The sequence below is a fragment of the Hippoglossus hippoglossus genome, chromosome 24 (genome assembly GCF_009819705.1).
Source record: "Hippoglossus hippoglossus isolate fHipHip1 chromosome 24, fHipHip1.pri, whole genome shotgun sequence".
NCBI lineage: Eukaryota > Metazoa > Chordata > Actinopteri > Pleuronectiformes > Pleuronectidae > Hippoglossus > Hippoglossus hippoglossus.
In genome coordinates, this window is record NC_047174.1 from 20532528 (window position 1) to 20548427 (window position 15900).

Genomic DNA, 15900 nt, shown 5'->3' on the forward strand with positions numbered 1-15900 from the left:
CGGAACATGTGTAAACAATTCAAATTTCCATGTTGCGAAATCTGGGGATTACAGCAATGGGAGCTGTATTTGTAATGAAGGCAGACTCGATAATGTTATGTAAAATAGATTCACATTTGTCTTTGTCCATATTGCAGACTTAGAGAGAACACTAACACACCACAGTAACAAACCTATCTTATCACAAACGCTGTGCCCCCTGCTTTGATTGTATTTTGACATTTATTTAATACTAACAGAAAAGAAAAAGATCTAATTCAGGACAATAACCAGAATTGTAGAAATGCTGAGGTCATGAACTCAGTTCTTCAATTTTTCATCAGTTGTTTGAATTATTTTCTGTAAATTCTACTTCTCAATGACCTTCTGGAGGGGAAATACTGAAAGGTTTTTTGGTGTTTAAGTATTCAAACTTAAATATATGATATCCAAATATATTTATACCAGCCTACAATATATCCATGTTCAAAATACACAGCAAAATGTAGTACCTTGGTGACAAAGTTGTTTGATGAACCACGAGGAGCTGTCTGCCACTACTATGAACACAAGTGACTCCAGTGTGTTAAACAGACTGAAAAGACCGAATCTGTCACTGAATTGGAGCAGGTGGATTCAGAAACACTGTAGACTTCAATATGATGAACACAGCTTCAGCATATACACAGGGAATACTCAAAAACATTCTTGACAGATATAAAAAGAAAGGAGGAGAACCATTCAAATGACAATACCATCTATTTACATGAATGATAATTTACAGTCACTACGGTCTACTCAGTCTTTGATCACAGTGAACTCAACATATTCACTTGCTTTGCTTTTTGATTTAATTACATTCTGGTCATTTGTGTATTTGGGTACATAAATTTGTCATAACTGAGCAGGTGAAGACTCCATCGCTCAGTACAGGCCATAAAATGAAAACCTGGACCTACCTGGGTGATTGTGCAGCTACGATACTCAGCATTCTGGGTACAGCCAGCACTTCTTCTCTGTATATGACCTAGACGCTGCAGCTGACGCACTGATGCACCATGCTGACAGAGCAAACGCTCCCAGATCTCTCAGATCAACTTAGGCTACACGTACAGGAAGCTCTTCCGCCGGCTCGGGGCCCAGGCTGGTGTAGGTGACAGAAGGTTCTGGTAGTCCAGGCCTAAGTGGGGGTGGGTCGTTGGCCAACTGGCTGCCTGTGTTCCTGAACTGCTTGTAGACTCGTGGATCCTGGACCACATAGGTAGATGAGGAGGCGTAAAAGACCAAGCCCAAGATAATGACGAAAAATGACAACAGGTAGAGGCCAGAGAACTGCAACACAGAGACAGACAGTATGCTGCTTTACACTGGTTCAAACCCTATCCTGTAAATATAGACAGTGAGCTATTACAGGCCAGCTCTTCTTCAATATATGTATTGATGATAAGGTGGTTTCAAACTTTTCATCACCTTTCTGTTTCAAACAATAACAACAGTCACTCAAATTGAATGTGATCCTGCTAGGTATGTAATCTGACTTTGCGGCGGCGTTTGAAACTAAACCAGCTGGTGTAAACCAGTTTAAAAAATGTTTTCTTAATATATATATATATGAATGAAAGTAAACCTCTAACCATGTGACCCTTGAGTCAGGAGTGTTATACCATAATAATCCCACCAGTGGGTGCGACATCACCACTTGCCTTCAGTGGGAACCACCTGAGGAACCCCCTGTAATCTGGATTGATGGGAAAGTGTAAGTAGCCAAATCAAAGGTCCACTGTTGTGAACCAATCACCTGTCCTTACAGCCTGAAACAATGCCCCCAACCTGAGCATACAAAGGAAAGCAACTTAGATTATTATAGATAGATTGAATTTAGCTGTCTCAACTCCAAGTCCCTGGTCTACTTGGGGACGAGGAAGTAGCTGGAATAAAACCTCTGTCTTTCTTTAACAGGAAGAGGCCATATTCAATTCAATCCAATTTCATTTTTATAGAACATATAAATGATCTCAAGGCACTTTACATAAAAAGGTAGAGATGTTCCCACAACAAGTAAGAATTGATAGCAGCGTTAGTTAATACTACTACTAAAACTACTACTAATAATAATAGTTGAGTAGTGTCAGAACTGGATCCAGCAGAGAGAGGGAGGAAAAGCACAAACTATGAATTTGGGAGGAATTCTGTTCTACAAAACGGTGATAGGCCTGGTCGCGTGTCACTCAAAGTGCAGTCAGCCAATCAGAGGAGGGGCTCAAGAGGCAGGCGAAAACAGCCTGTTCTGTCTGCAGCTCCAGAGAGAGGCAGAACAGAGGACATGGAAGTACACATTGCAGCAGTTTTTTCGACTTTAAACCACTGATATATCATCTTAGGGGGACCAATACCTAGAATTAAATCCCAGAAAGCTGTGAAATATGGGGCCTTTAAGAGAGTTAGGTAAACAGCCAGTTGACAGGGAAGTGTTGATAAGATGGGGCCTTTAAATCACAGATCTAGTCCTTCTCATCTCTCTCTCCCTTCTCACTGGCCTTCTTCCAATTCAATTCAGTGCTTGTGATGTGACAAACAAAATCGTCACCTGCAAACAAAGCAGACAAACTCACGGCATGCCAAGGGGGTGACCAATGGAAGGTAGCCTGACAACAGGCAGCCAAAACCGAGTACAAATTGGTACAAGCTCTTACTGACCAGGAGGATAGACAGCGGAAGAGTATGGTCAGACATAATTTGGGTTGGGGTCCCATCTTGTATTTTTGATCAAAATACTTGACACAGACTTTGCAACAGTTGTTGAGCTTATGATACTTCAGCGTTACAGGGACTGTCAGTCTGTTTCCTGTCTTTAGATAACAAGGAACAGGTTTGTCTGTCACAGATGCAGTCAAAGGCAAATATTCCTGACACACTGGATGGACATAGGTCCTCCACAGAGGTATCACCTCAATACCATCTGAGTCAAGATGGACAGTTTTAAACCAATGATCAAAATCCATGCAATACAATCACATTGTTGTTTTATTCCGCATGTTCTTCTTTCTAATTGTCAAAACCAAGTGCCTACATCCGGACTGACAGTTCGGTAAGTGTGTTGTGCCAGTCTAGGTGTGTGATGCTAGATCTCTGGCACATCTTTTAACCTACACATTATCAAATCAACACCAATGTGGCATGGCTCTTTGATAGTACCTTGTAGTGAAAGAGGAAGATACCACAAAAGAGGCTGTATAGGTCAGCTGTGAGCAGAGAGAGATTGACTGAGGTGGCACTCGTCCTCTTTATCACCACGGGCATGAAGCTGTACAGGCCAAACATGAAGCCACTGAAAGCAACGTAGAGGAGACCTGCAAACACACAGAGAGAGCAGCTGATTTTGCATTGCATTGACACTGCTTTTTTAAACTACTTCTGTATTACTTATAGATGATGTGGAGGTATTCAGGTTGTGTGTGTGTGTGTGTGTGTGTGTGTGTGTGTGTGTGTGTGTGTGTGTGTCTGTCTATTCTCACCTATCTGCCAGTCCCAGGATACCTTCAGCAGCTCCTTGTGTTCCATGATTGCCCTGCAAGAGAATACATACACAGAGATTAGAGAACAGCATTGTTCCCTCGGGGACCCGGAGCTTAATCCCCATCTCCAACTGGATTCAAGACTTTCTGACAGGATGACCTCAGGTAGAGAGAGCAGGAAACAACTTTCTAAATTACCGGCAGCACTGGAGCCCAGTCTGGTAAAGTTAGCTGCCAACACCATGGTGGTGGGTCTGAACAGCTCCAATGCTGAAAGGCCTTACCAGCCTGAGGTGTAGAACCAAGCCTCATGGTGTGAGGCCAACTGGCGAGGAGCCTATTGTAGGCTTTAGACTTCGTAAACTTCTCGATTTGCAGAGACACCTCTGTAAATGTTTTTAGTTAAAAAAAGGTTAATCTGGAGATACCCTCCCAAGTAATATTGCCATTAAGTTTGGTGAAAATCTGTCCATGCTTTGCTAATTTATTTTGGGCACACACACAGGGTGAAAACAATTCCCTGCTGCCAGGGTAAACAAAGTTAGCATTGCCTGTCAGGAGTCAAAGTCAAGAATAACAGTCACAGAGTAACAGACTGACTCATGCCAGCATGGAAATATAATGTCCTGCCTACCAGTACCTGGTGGTGGGACATAACTGTAGAGAACGCCTCAAACCATCTTCCTTTCTCTGTACAGAAAAGAAATCCAGAAATAGATTTCTCTTCTGTAGAATCCCTTTATGAAATACACTAGTCATCTAGTCATTCATCACATTAACACTTGCTTAAGTGGTTATGTTTGCTGTTTGTCCCTGTTGTTTGATACAGCAGTGGAGAGTCCCAATGATATATTGATTTCCACTGGGTTGTTTGGACATTTAGTATTTGGTCGAAATCTAAGAAAGTTTATTTGTCTTGTGTTTCACTTGAGGAAAATTATTGTTGTTATTAGCTACACAAATCTAACACTTCATTTTTGAATTTGAGAAAATCCCAAGATGATACTTCCACAGGTATTCAGGGCCAGTTATTATCACTTATTTAATTTCGAATGTGTTCTTAAACTGTTTTGTCAATTGCAGGTTATTAAAGGAAAATGTGGGAGCAACATGGCTGACGAAAACCCATGCAGACCATAAGTAGAGTTTTCTGACACAGGGCACTACTGGTGCTCTCCTCCTTTATTCAGCACTTTTTCATTCATGAGATCAGTCAATAAATTGATCATTTTCTTTCCAGTTCTGTATAAAACATGTTTACACTAACCATCTATTCCATGACATAAATTAATGACAAAAATATGGTTGTGTTTTGTTCTACCTTGGGTAGAGGTACCTGAAAAACACCTTTGAGGACTGGTCACTTGAATATAACTATTGTTGTATGAAATATTTGTGTTGTATATTGTTATTATTGGATATTTGGATTATAATTAGGGATTCATTTAGCTGTAATGTAATGTTGATTGATGGTGTAGATTGCCAATGTGGTCATCTGTTTAATTTATTTACAGCTGTGCAGTTTAATTCAGGGTTTTCCCAAACTTTCCAACCCCATTCAAAAAAACTTTGCCAGAGACTTACAACCCTAATTTTCTCTGGCGATATTTGAGGCAGACAAAGGATATTGAATTGAGCTAGGTTGCAAAAAATCCCCCCAAAAAGTGCAGCAACTGTTGCTAATTTGCAGTAATCACCCAAGAGGTCACATGGGGACTAAAGAAGTTAGAAGGCTACATTTTTTATTGTTTATATTTAAATGTAATTACAATTTTTGAATCTTCTGAAACAATTATGGTTTTATTGTTTTTAAACAAGTCTCTGGGACAACCTCCTTTCAACAGCGTAATATCATGAAATTAGGAACAACCTGTCACAGAAGGATGCTGAGAAACTAGTCCATGCATTTGTTACCGCTAGACTGGATTATTGTAATTCTTTATTATCAAGATGTCACAGTAAGTCTGTGAAAAGCCTCCAGCTGGTACAAAATGCTGCAGCATGAGTGCTGACAGGAACAAGAAGGAGAGATCATATTACTCCTGTCTTAGCTTCTCTGCATTGGCTCCCTATAAAATTCAAAATATAATTCAAGATCCTGCTCCACTCACACAAAGCTTTTAATAATCAAGTCTCATCATATAATAAAGTGCTCAAAGCAATGTATTGTCCTAATAAATCACTTCGCTCCCAAAATACAGGCTCTCTTGTGGTTCCTAGACTCGGTAAGAGTAGAATGGGAGGTAGAGCCTTCAGCTACCAGGCTTCTCTCCTGTGGAACCAGCTCCCCCTCTGGGTTCTGGAGGCAGACACCATCTCTACATATAAGGTTAGACTTATATTTAGAGATGGTGTCTTAAGTTCCTTGATGATAAAGCCTATAGTTGGGGATGGATCAGGTGAGTCATGAACCATCGCCTAGTTATGCCTCTATAGGCCTATAGTGCTAAACGTCCATGGAAATGCATGAACACATACTGGCTCAGATGTACTAAATAGCCTCTTGTGACCACAGCCTTATCGCAACAGGAAGTCATAGGTGTTGTATTTTAATTCATCTCAGAACCTATTAGACTCACTTCAAAATCACTGTGTTCAATATCGAGAGGTCCACGACTAAAAATCTTCAGATATGCCCAAACCTGAAGCAAAATTTATATGCCAACATTTAGTAGCAAAATGGGTCAATAGCGCCCCCTATCAAATTTCAACAAAGCAAAGTAAATGGTCTGTATTTTCTAGTCTTGATGACCAGTGAAAGCGTTACGTTAGTCTTAAAATACGGTGTAAATTATGCCGTTTCGAGTCGAATATGAATGTTGGGGCTTGGAGCTTGGATGACACCACACGAGCAGTATGGAGGCATGTTATGTTTTTTTTCTGTTGTTTTATTACGTTTTAAACTTTTCCAGACTTTCAATTGTATCGGATTTTGTAAAAGTTAAAAACTACTCAAACAATCTAATTGGAGCACATAGAATTCTTAAATGGTTGCCAACATAATTATTAATAATGAATTATTAAAATTAAGAACAAAACACTTGGAACAACTTAATTTTAAGCAGTATTCAACCTAAATGTTTGTGTTTATTGTAGCAATTCTTAAGTAAGTAGTAATTAAAAATACCTTTCATTGCAAAGGAAAAGCTAATTGACCTAACTCAATGTTGGTTGTTGGTTGACGGTAATTTCATAATAAGTTGCCATGACTCAAAAAAGATTGACGCAAACTGTTGTGTTAATTTTTCTTGTTGAGCCTAGACATTCGTTTTTAGAGTGTATCTACTTGAGTATTTTACACAAACTCACAGTTGGATGCCGCTAAAGAAGGATCCGAAGAGTCCCATCATGCCGAGGAACTCCACACGGCTCAGGTTCTTCACAATGAATTCCTCACAGATGTTGGAGATCCCATACAGTGTTGCTCCTCCCAGAACCAAAAGATCCCCGAATAGCTTCTGTTCGCCTGGACAAATGAGGGAGAACAAAAAAGAAGTGGGTAAGAGATGAAAAGTGAAAAACACTACTGTGATCAAATGAGCAGGAGGCCGACTGCGTCCCAAACAAACTGGCATCATCCACAAGTATTTGCACTTGTCACATTGAGGTCAGGAAAGCTAGGCCTGTCAAAGTCAAAGGGGCTAACAGAATTCATTGTAAATGTATGGTGCTGTGTACTCTCACTATGTTTGTGTCTGGAGGTGGTGCTCACCAAGGCCTTGCTGCCGACCAAGTAGGATATCAGCTCCGACCATGCAGCCGATACCCAACAGGCACAGCCCTGCCCCAACAAAGTGGGCTGCCTTGTACCTCACCAAGAGAAAAAACCAGGACAGCAGCAGGACCACCGGGATGACAAAACAGTCTAACAACTGAGAGGAAGGACACAGAGAAACAAACACACACACAAATAATGAACTCTTTGATTTATGCTTCAGTCATTTCCAGCTCTGTTGTTGTTTTCTCCTCCTGCTTGGGTTTACCATCAGACTGGTGATGTCAGACTGTGGCAAACACACAAAACTGTGTCCGAAAGATGGGTATGCCACTTCTCACACGTAAGTTGGGATCTATAAAAACAAACTTGACATTGTGACCCAAACGTATGAAGATTTTGAAGACGGGAACATGGCGATGCAGACGTCAGATAGTGAATTGAAGACAGATTATAAATCCACTTATCATAAACATGAAGACCAGCAGTGTGATTTGTGCTTAGACATAGCTGTTCCATAAGAACCTTCATTGTAAAGGATATAAAACAACTTACTCTCTGATACCATAAAATGGCAGAGTTGCAGAAACAAGAGATTAACAGTTTTTGATAATATTCTGCCACTATGCATGTATCACCAAGAACAACTTTAGTTTTCATATAGTGTGTGTGTGTGTGTGTGTGCGTGCGTGCGTGCGTGCGTGTGTGCGTGTGTGTAAAATCGCTGCAGTGAATATGACTGTGCTGTCACGCACACAGAGCACACTGGATACCACTTACAAAAAATAAATGAACTATCACACAGACCGCACCGACAGAACCGAACCATCCCAGTACAAACAGAAGTACTCACCACTCTGGGTTAATTAGATATATGTGTGTGATATGATTAACACTGTATAATGCGGGAGAGCGCTGTCTATAAAGTTATTAATTTTATATGAACTGCCGCTAATTTACCATTCAATTCAACTCAATTACATTTTATTTGTATAGTCAAATCACAACATACATTATATCAAGGCACTTAACATAGCAAGGTCAAGACCTTAAAAATGTTAATTATTATTATAATTATTATAATAATCTGGCTAGAAACATGGCTACGCTGTACATTTTATTTGATTCCTGTTGGACTGGTCTTAAATGACTCCTGAGTCGGGTTGAGATCTGGGGACTGACAGGGCCTAAGCATGTGACTCACATAGATGTCATACTCATCAGACCACTCAGTGAGCCGTTGCGCTCCATAGATGGGAACACTGTTATCCTGGAAGAAATCCCTTCATCAGGATAAAAATGTTCATCATAGGATGAAGGTGATCAATCAGAGAAACTTTGAATTGATTTGCAGAGACACCTTTTAAAAAGACAAGTGGAGCCAAATCAGTAAAAGGCTTTACTGTGGATCTGGTGCAGCTTGACAGAGCCACCAGATCCACTCACAGTTGTGGTGGAGCATTTAGGCCTGTACCATTTTCTTGGAATACATCAAACAAGCCCACTTCGAGAGAATATGGTAAAGGTTGACTCATCTGACTGTTTTCCACATCTCTGCAGACCAGTGTCTGTGGTTTTCATACCATTCAAGTCTCTGATGTGTGTTGACCTTTGCAATGAAGGGTTTATCCACTGCAGCCCCATTACCCTATGCCTCTTTGTTTAACTCTCTGATCGCATCATGCTCTGACATTTTCTGTCACCTGAGGAAGGGTTGCTCTTCTGTCTTTTCTTTCACATCACACTAATGCACAGAGATCACGGTCATCAAATCGGTGAGGCTGCTGTGAACTTCCATGCTAATGTTCTCACACTGACAATGGTATCATGCTGATGTTTAGCAGGGATAATTCATTATACAGTCACCATCTTGGTTTAGTTTAGGATGTTAGCATGCAAGGATTAGCTAATTAGCACTCACTACAAAGTACAGCTGTGGCTGATGGGAGTACTGTCTGGGAATCATGAATTTTATGTCCATCAAGTGGATGTTGAAGTATTTCATTTTATCACCAGTCATTAGGGGCCTTTTCTTACACCCCCTGTAAAGTGTCTATGCTAGTTCCAGACCAACACAGTAGTCAAATTCAGTGCCCAAGCTGTTTAAATAGTCAATGTACCTGCGGTCACCTGAGCACCGATGGGCGTCTTGGTCTTAAAATGAGGTGAGGTCAGGCCCTGTGGCTCAGGAGGTAATCCGGCTCATCCATTAACCAGAAGGTTGGTGGTACAATGCCTGGCTCCACATGCCGAATTATCCTTGGGCAAGACACTGAACCCCAAATTTCTCCTGATGGCTGTTGGCAGTGTAGGATTGAAAAAACGTGCAGCACATAGTAACGCTGCTGTATGCATGTGTGTGTGAATGGGTAAATGTGGCTTGTAGTGTAAAGTGCTTTGAGTGAACAATAAGACTAGAAAAGCGCCACATAAATATAGTCCTTTAATCATTGTTAGTGGATTGATATCTTGAGGCAGTGGAAAGCTACTCTCCAACAAAAACCTGCAGTGGTTCAGTATCCGACTGTTATTTTAAGGCTCATTATCAACGCTATTCACAAACATTTACATTTACACACAGACATGATCTGCCCATGTGAAACCATTTCTTCTGCAGAGAACTTCAAAAATCCCCCATTATAATCAGCCAAAGTACAAGTGTACCTGGGTTTTGAAGGGAATGGAAGATGGGACTCGTTTGTTTCATGTAATGCCAAAAACACATCCCTGATTAATTAATAGAATCACACACAATCAAGCATGCATCTGGTGCAGCAACCCTTTTCTCTCCTGTAAAAGTAGATTTGGACCATAAGCTCAGATGGTTAAAATAGAGCCATTAGATTATTTGGGACCTTGAATGTCTGTAAAAAATGTAATGTGATCCATCCAATAGTATAAATACTATTTATTATGCTGTTCAACAGAGATATATTGACTTTCACTTGTTGGTATGGGGTTTGCTCCAAAAACAGAGGATCCTACATTTACAACAATGCAACCCAGGAGCATTCTTGTTTCTTTAGCATTACCACAGTTTGTAATTTAGATCACCAGGGTTACTTTCTCAGACAAAGCTCCCACATCAGCCATAAAAGACATTATACCACAGGCTGACGCACACACACACACACACACACACACACACACACACACACACACACACACACACACAAACACGTACTACAAACCTGTACACTGGAGAGTGTAGTGTACTGGTAAGCCTTCAGGACCAGATAGTTGGCCTCGATGTCTATAAAACCCAGAATCATGTATTTCCACCAGCGTTGCTTCAGAATGGCCAGCAGGTTCCCTTCTCCTGGTGTGACACACAGCAAATACAATGAAAAAAGTGTTTTATAAAGGTTACATCAGCGGAACAGAACAGAAACACTGTTTACGCTGCCGGACTTCTTAGAACATTCTGAATTCCCTGTACAGTATGAAAAATCCTTCCCTGCTTACTAGTTTGGGTCAAGAATCATCGGAGTCTGTGATCATTTTCACCCACAGCCGCTGCATCAGCTGCACAGCGGCTGTGGCTGAGGGGCTGCATGGCGAAGTGTCCTTGGGCAAGATACTGAACGTAGAATTGTCCCTCATAGATGCACTGTATGAATATGTGTGTGAATGGGTAACGGCAGTAACCTGTACTGTGAAAGCACTTTGAGTGGTCATCAAGACTAGAAAAGCGATTTTATATAAATACAGCCAGAGAGGGAATGTGAACTGCGACAGCGAGCAGTGGAGATGACCCTGTCCAGTTCAGCATGATGCCCGAGGACTTGGAAGAATGGAAGCAGTACACCCCCCACCACCCTCCACAACTCCCCTGTTTGCCCACCCTCATGTGCCAGTTGTTTTTTAAAACACCTACCTTGAATTTTGCTTACATGAGACACTGAGTCCATTTTGAATGCAAACAACACCTTCATGCAGACACTAAAGATACATAAACTCTCAGGCTGGTTTCTAATGGTGAGGCTTCAGGTAGATGTGCATGTTTTCATTCAGCCAACACAAGCTTTTTTCCTCCTCTTATGTACAGTATGCTAATTATGATTTAGTTTCTTTAAGTTAGTTACGTATATTCTCTGTATAACTAGAAAGGAACTCTTTAGGGTCCCTACCTCCACCAAAGGCCCAATGTTCTCCTCATGAAACCACAGTTAAATTCACTAGATCCAGATTTATATTTGCGATCTGCACCAAATTGTACAGTTCATAGATATCAGTCTCCTACATTTTTTTTTATCAAGATCCTTGGATTAATCTCAGAGAAATCAAGGATAATGAAAATGACCCATTCCGCATCCTTCCATCAAGTTTCATGCTAATCCGTACCTAGTTTTTGTGTAATCTTGCTTACAAACAAAAAAAACAACTAACAAATGGACAGGGGTGAAAACATACCCTTCATGATGGAGGCAGTTAGGGCAGCTAATACAGTTCAGTTCCCAGTTTCAAAGAATTAACAGTAATTCTCTGAACTTGTACCTGGAACTATGATTCTCTTTGAACCAAACACCACAGTAATGAAAGTTGAACTGTGACTCATATTTTGGCGACACATATTGAAGTATGCAGCACAGTATGATATGTAAAAGACGTGTTAGAGCTAGAGGTGGGCCATGTGTGAACAGGACGGATACCAAAGGAAATGGATCCTTCTCCACACAGTTGCATCATGTTATGAATACATAAATATTCATTTGGTGCATGCTATACTTTTTGATGCTATGCTGCTATTGTTTGAGTGTTTGCACATTTGTTAGTGTCTATTACTTACAATTTGAAAATGTCTTGTGTGTTAAGATGCATAACAGGGAGGAGTGAAATGCACACACACACACACACAGACACACAAACAATTCCCCAAGTATTTTCTGTGTGTACCTTGCCTGACTGCCAGTGTCGTGGTGTAGACCAAAAACAGCAGGATGTAGTTGAGAAAGCTCTGGAACACTGGTGTGTTAGCGTGGAAGTCATCAGCCAGGTACTTGCTGATCAGACTAATAGCACAGATTAACAAGGACAAGACCTGGCCCAGAGCCAGGGTCACCAGGAGGTCTCTGCAGAGGACAGGGGACATGGGCAAAGCTCATCAGTGTTTCATTTGACATCATTAACACAATGAAATAGAATAATATTAGCCAGTACCACGTCAGCATCACTCAGCTTCATATATACTGTATGTCTCTGTCATGTTGCAAATTAACACACACACACACACACACACACACACACACACACACACACACACACACACACACACACACACACACACACACACACACACACACACACACACACACACACACACACAAATAAACACACACCAAGCCTGAAATCCCACTTCAATATGCAACAATCTTGTCCATTTGGGGGCAGTGGGAACAAGAGGTGAACAAAACACTGAAAAACACTGACACCTGTCCACTTTCAAATCTCTACTCAAGACTCATCAGAACTGCTCTTAATGTATGACAACGTTATGTTGTGTTTTCATCTTTAGTGTGTGTGTGTCTTTGAGTTCCTTGAAAAGTGCTATACAAATAAAAGGTATTGTTTTTATGATTATTTTTATTATTATTATCGGCACAGATAGCACTGGACCACGTTCCAAATGTGGATTGCTCTGTAGATTTAAAGGTGATGCTGGAGTTCAGCATTAAAGGAATAACTCACTGCTGGGAGGATCGCCTTCAAATAAAATATGTGTACCTATGTAAGGTGGATAAAAAAAATGTAATTGGTGCAGTATGACTTGAGAAAACAGAGAAAAAGGACTGTGGTATTCCCTTTCCCCCAAAACATATAGAAATACTCCAACATAAATGAGCCAGGCCTCTCCAATTTGAAGCTTGACCTCAGCTTCTGGTATATTTACAAATGCTATCAGCAGAGCCAGGGTCCATATACCACTTGTAGGAGTAAGAAGAAGTTAGCCTATGGAAAATCTTAAAAACTACGAGTTTGTAGTCTCCATTTCAAACCATAGGACTATGAGCAGAACAGAAAAGGCAGCGGAGTTCACTTCAGCACAGATTAAAAACCGATAGCACAGGTTTGATGTGAGCACAAACACACTGGTGCTATTTAGAAGCTGTTTAGAAGCTGTTGGGGTTGTTGTTTGTGGGTTTTAGCAGCCAGCTGTTGTCCCCTATTCCCGGTGCTGAATACTAAATCTTTTAGGTGTATGGAGCACCTTCAGTACCGGCTTACTTTTACCGCTGCTACTACAGCAAAGAACTGGTCAGAGCTAATCATTTTAGGCTAAACTCTTATATCACCACTGGGTAACAAATACACAAACATAATAAGGAGTGTGTGTGTGCTAAGCTAGTCTTGAATGGGAATATAAAAAAACGTTTATATTTTCACAACGTTGCCGTGTCAGTAACAAAGTCGCTGTTGAGCTCACTCTGTGCTCAGACATCTGATTTTCCAATGGCTTGGTTGTTTCCTCATGTTGGAGTTGGAAATACACAACATAGTGACTCCTCTTTTGTTTCCATTGGTGCATATTTTCCACAGCAGCACCACCAAGTGTCCCCAGTAAGGCAGCTCTGCACCTCTATCCCCACAGCCTGGTGCTGCTTTACTCTCAGCAGAGGCTCCTCCATATGCCGTTATCCCTCCACAGTGTATTCAGGCTCATTTAATACAGTTCCAATATAGTTTCCTTCCATATCTATTGGGTTATTGTCTCCTAGTTGTTATTCTAACTCGTTCTAACCCCCCTTGATCCGAAGGCACACAAAGATGTGGAGGTGCATGCTGTTGTTCTAGCAAACAACCAGGGAGCTGACAAAAGTCTCCAGTGACGTAAAGATCGTCATTTGGTCGACTTTTGGCACACAAACATCGGATATGTCTCCATGGAGGCAACACGGTGGGAAATTAAATATTTTTCACTTTCATATACTATCAATAGTGCAACAATGAAAAGCAGGTTTAAAATCAGCTAAGTGCCCATTTAAGGTCAGCATTGAGACATTATTCAGTAGAAACTGATGGACACTGTAGATCACCATATTATCCTTTGACAGATATATATATATATGTCAGCTAGTAGGTAATGAGAAACTACAGAACAACCTGACATGTGTTAATCAGAAGACAGTGGTCACTTCATTAAGTACATCTTTCTTGTTTTAACAGCTTAACTACTGTATAACCTGAGCTCTTTAAATACATGAATCTGCTCGTTGAAGCATTGCTTGCTTGCCTATGCAGCATCTGCTGATTTGCTGCTTCCCTTCATGCTGCCACTCTCCCATTCACCTAAAGGTGCTGTGGTAACTGAGATCTTGTTGGAGTACATGTGGTTTCCTTCTGTCCTCTCACTGTACTGTTCGTGTCTGACAAAGACACATATTCAACAAATCGGACACTGATTTGCATTAATGAGAATGGGACATACATATACCTCTGTACATACCGTATCTTAGTACTTTTTAAGAACCAGATGAAGGGATCCCAATAAAAGGGGGAATAAATATCAGGCAACATGTTGGTATCGGCTTATATATCAATATAGCATGTGCCTCCATTTGCCTGTATGTGAGCCTGCTTTGTTGTCCGTCTGCCCACTAACCACTCAAATAAAGATTTCATTTCAGTCACATCCCTCTGTCTGTGACAGCAGTGATAACACCACCTACACTCTCTCTCTCTCTCTCTCTCTCTCTCTCTCTCTCTCTCTCTCTCTCTCTCTCTCTCTCTCACACACACAAACACACACTGGCATGGGCCTCATATGCTGGTCTCAAATTCAGCTTGCAGCCAGATAGACAGTCCAATGGCCCCGGGATGAGTAACTGAAGCCAGGGATCACAGAGCAGCAGATGGCAGGAAAGGGTCTAGGTGTATGTGTGTGAGTTTCCTTGTCCAGGAGTATGTGCCTGAGCACATGAGGAATGCAAAGGGAGTTTACGTGCATCCGTGAGAGTGGGGCAGGTGGGTGGGGATGGATGAGGCAGCAGAGACAGGGACAGGACAGCAGCCATTGTGCAGCTCAGGCTCAGAGCAGGCAGATGAAGCCACCGTGGTAGTCAGGTTGAGGCTCTGCTCTGGCTCCATAGGGTGCAGGAATGTCCCCACTCCACCGCCTCCACAAACACCTCACCACACGCAATGTGACGCTCTTGCAAACGGATGCTGCTGTTTGCAGCTGTTGACATCTGTTGCACAACACCTCCTGCAGCGGCGGACTGAATTTGACGGCTTTGACGTTACAGGTTGTGCATGAGACCAACGAGGAGCGAGCCCCTCCCCGCCCCCTGCCCGCAGTCACTGACGCTAACTGAGCGTGGAGCGAATGTGAAGGGATGCTCATCTTACCTGGTTAAGACCTTCCTGATCCGCTGGTAGAGACTGGGCGCCGGGGTGCCCGTGCCTCTGGGGACGCTCTCCACCGTGGAAACAACAGAAATCATCCTGCCACAGAGATCAGCGCATTGTGCTCCCAGAAGGACCGGAGGAGGAGGAGGAGGAGGAGGAGGAGGAGGAGGTGACGGGGTGCAGCCTCACCTCAGCGGCGGAGAGGCGGCGGACCGAGCCGGTGTCCGTGCTGCAGGCAGCGGTGCGCAGATGGAACAGGGCTGATGCTGCTGCTGCTGCTGCTGCTGCTGGGACGCTCTTCCCTGGTGACAAACTACGGGATGGATTCACAACCAGGTCCTGTGT

The 15900-nt window shown here is 42.0% G+C and overlaps 1 protein-coding gene across 2 annotated transcripts; it reads right to left on the reverse strand.

Moving 5' to 3' along the window:
- Window positions 1-319: 319 nt before the first annotated feature.
- slc35f1 (solute carrier family 35 member F1) lies at window positions 320-15900 on the reverse strand. Of its 2 annotated transcripts, XM_034580476.1 has the most exons (9): window positions 15745-15866; window positions 15556-15651; window positions 12106-12281; window positions 10401-10528; window positions 7207-7366; window positions 6804-6960; window positions 3495-3547; window positions 3175-3329; window positions 320-1311 (listed from the first exon to the last, which is right to left on the reverse strand). In XM_034580476.1, exons 2-9 carry the CDS (start codon window positions 15648-15650, stop codon window positions 1078-1080), a joined length of 1158 nt encoding a protein of 385 aa, XP_034436367.1. In that variant the 5' UTR covers window position 15651; window positions 15745-15866; the 3' UTR covers window positions 320-1077. The 2 variants fall into 2 exon arrangements, with proteins under 2 accessions (XP_034436367.1, XP_034436369.1); XM_034580478.1 differs by lacking the exon at window positions 320-1311 and adding an exon at window positions 2722-3003 and having other exon boundaries at window positions 3107-3329; window positions 15556-15900.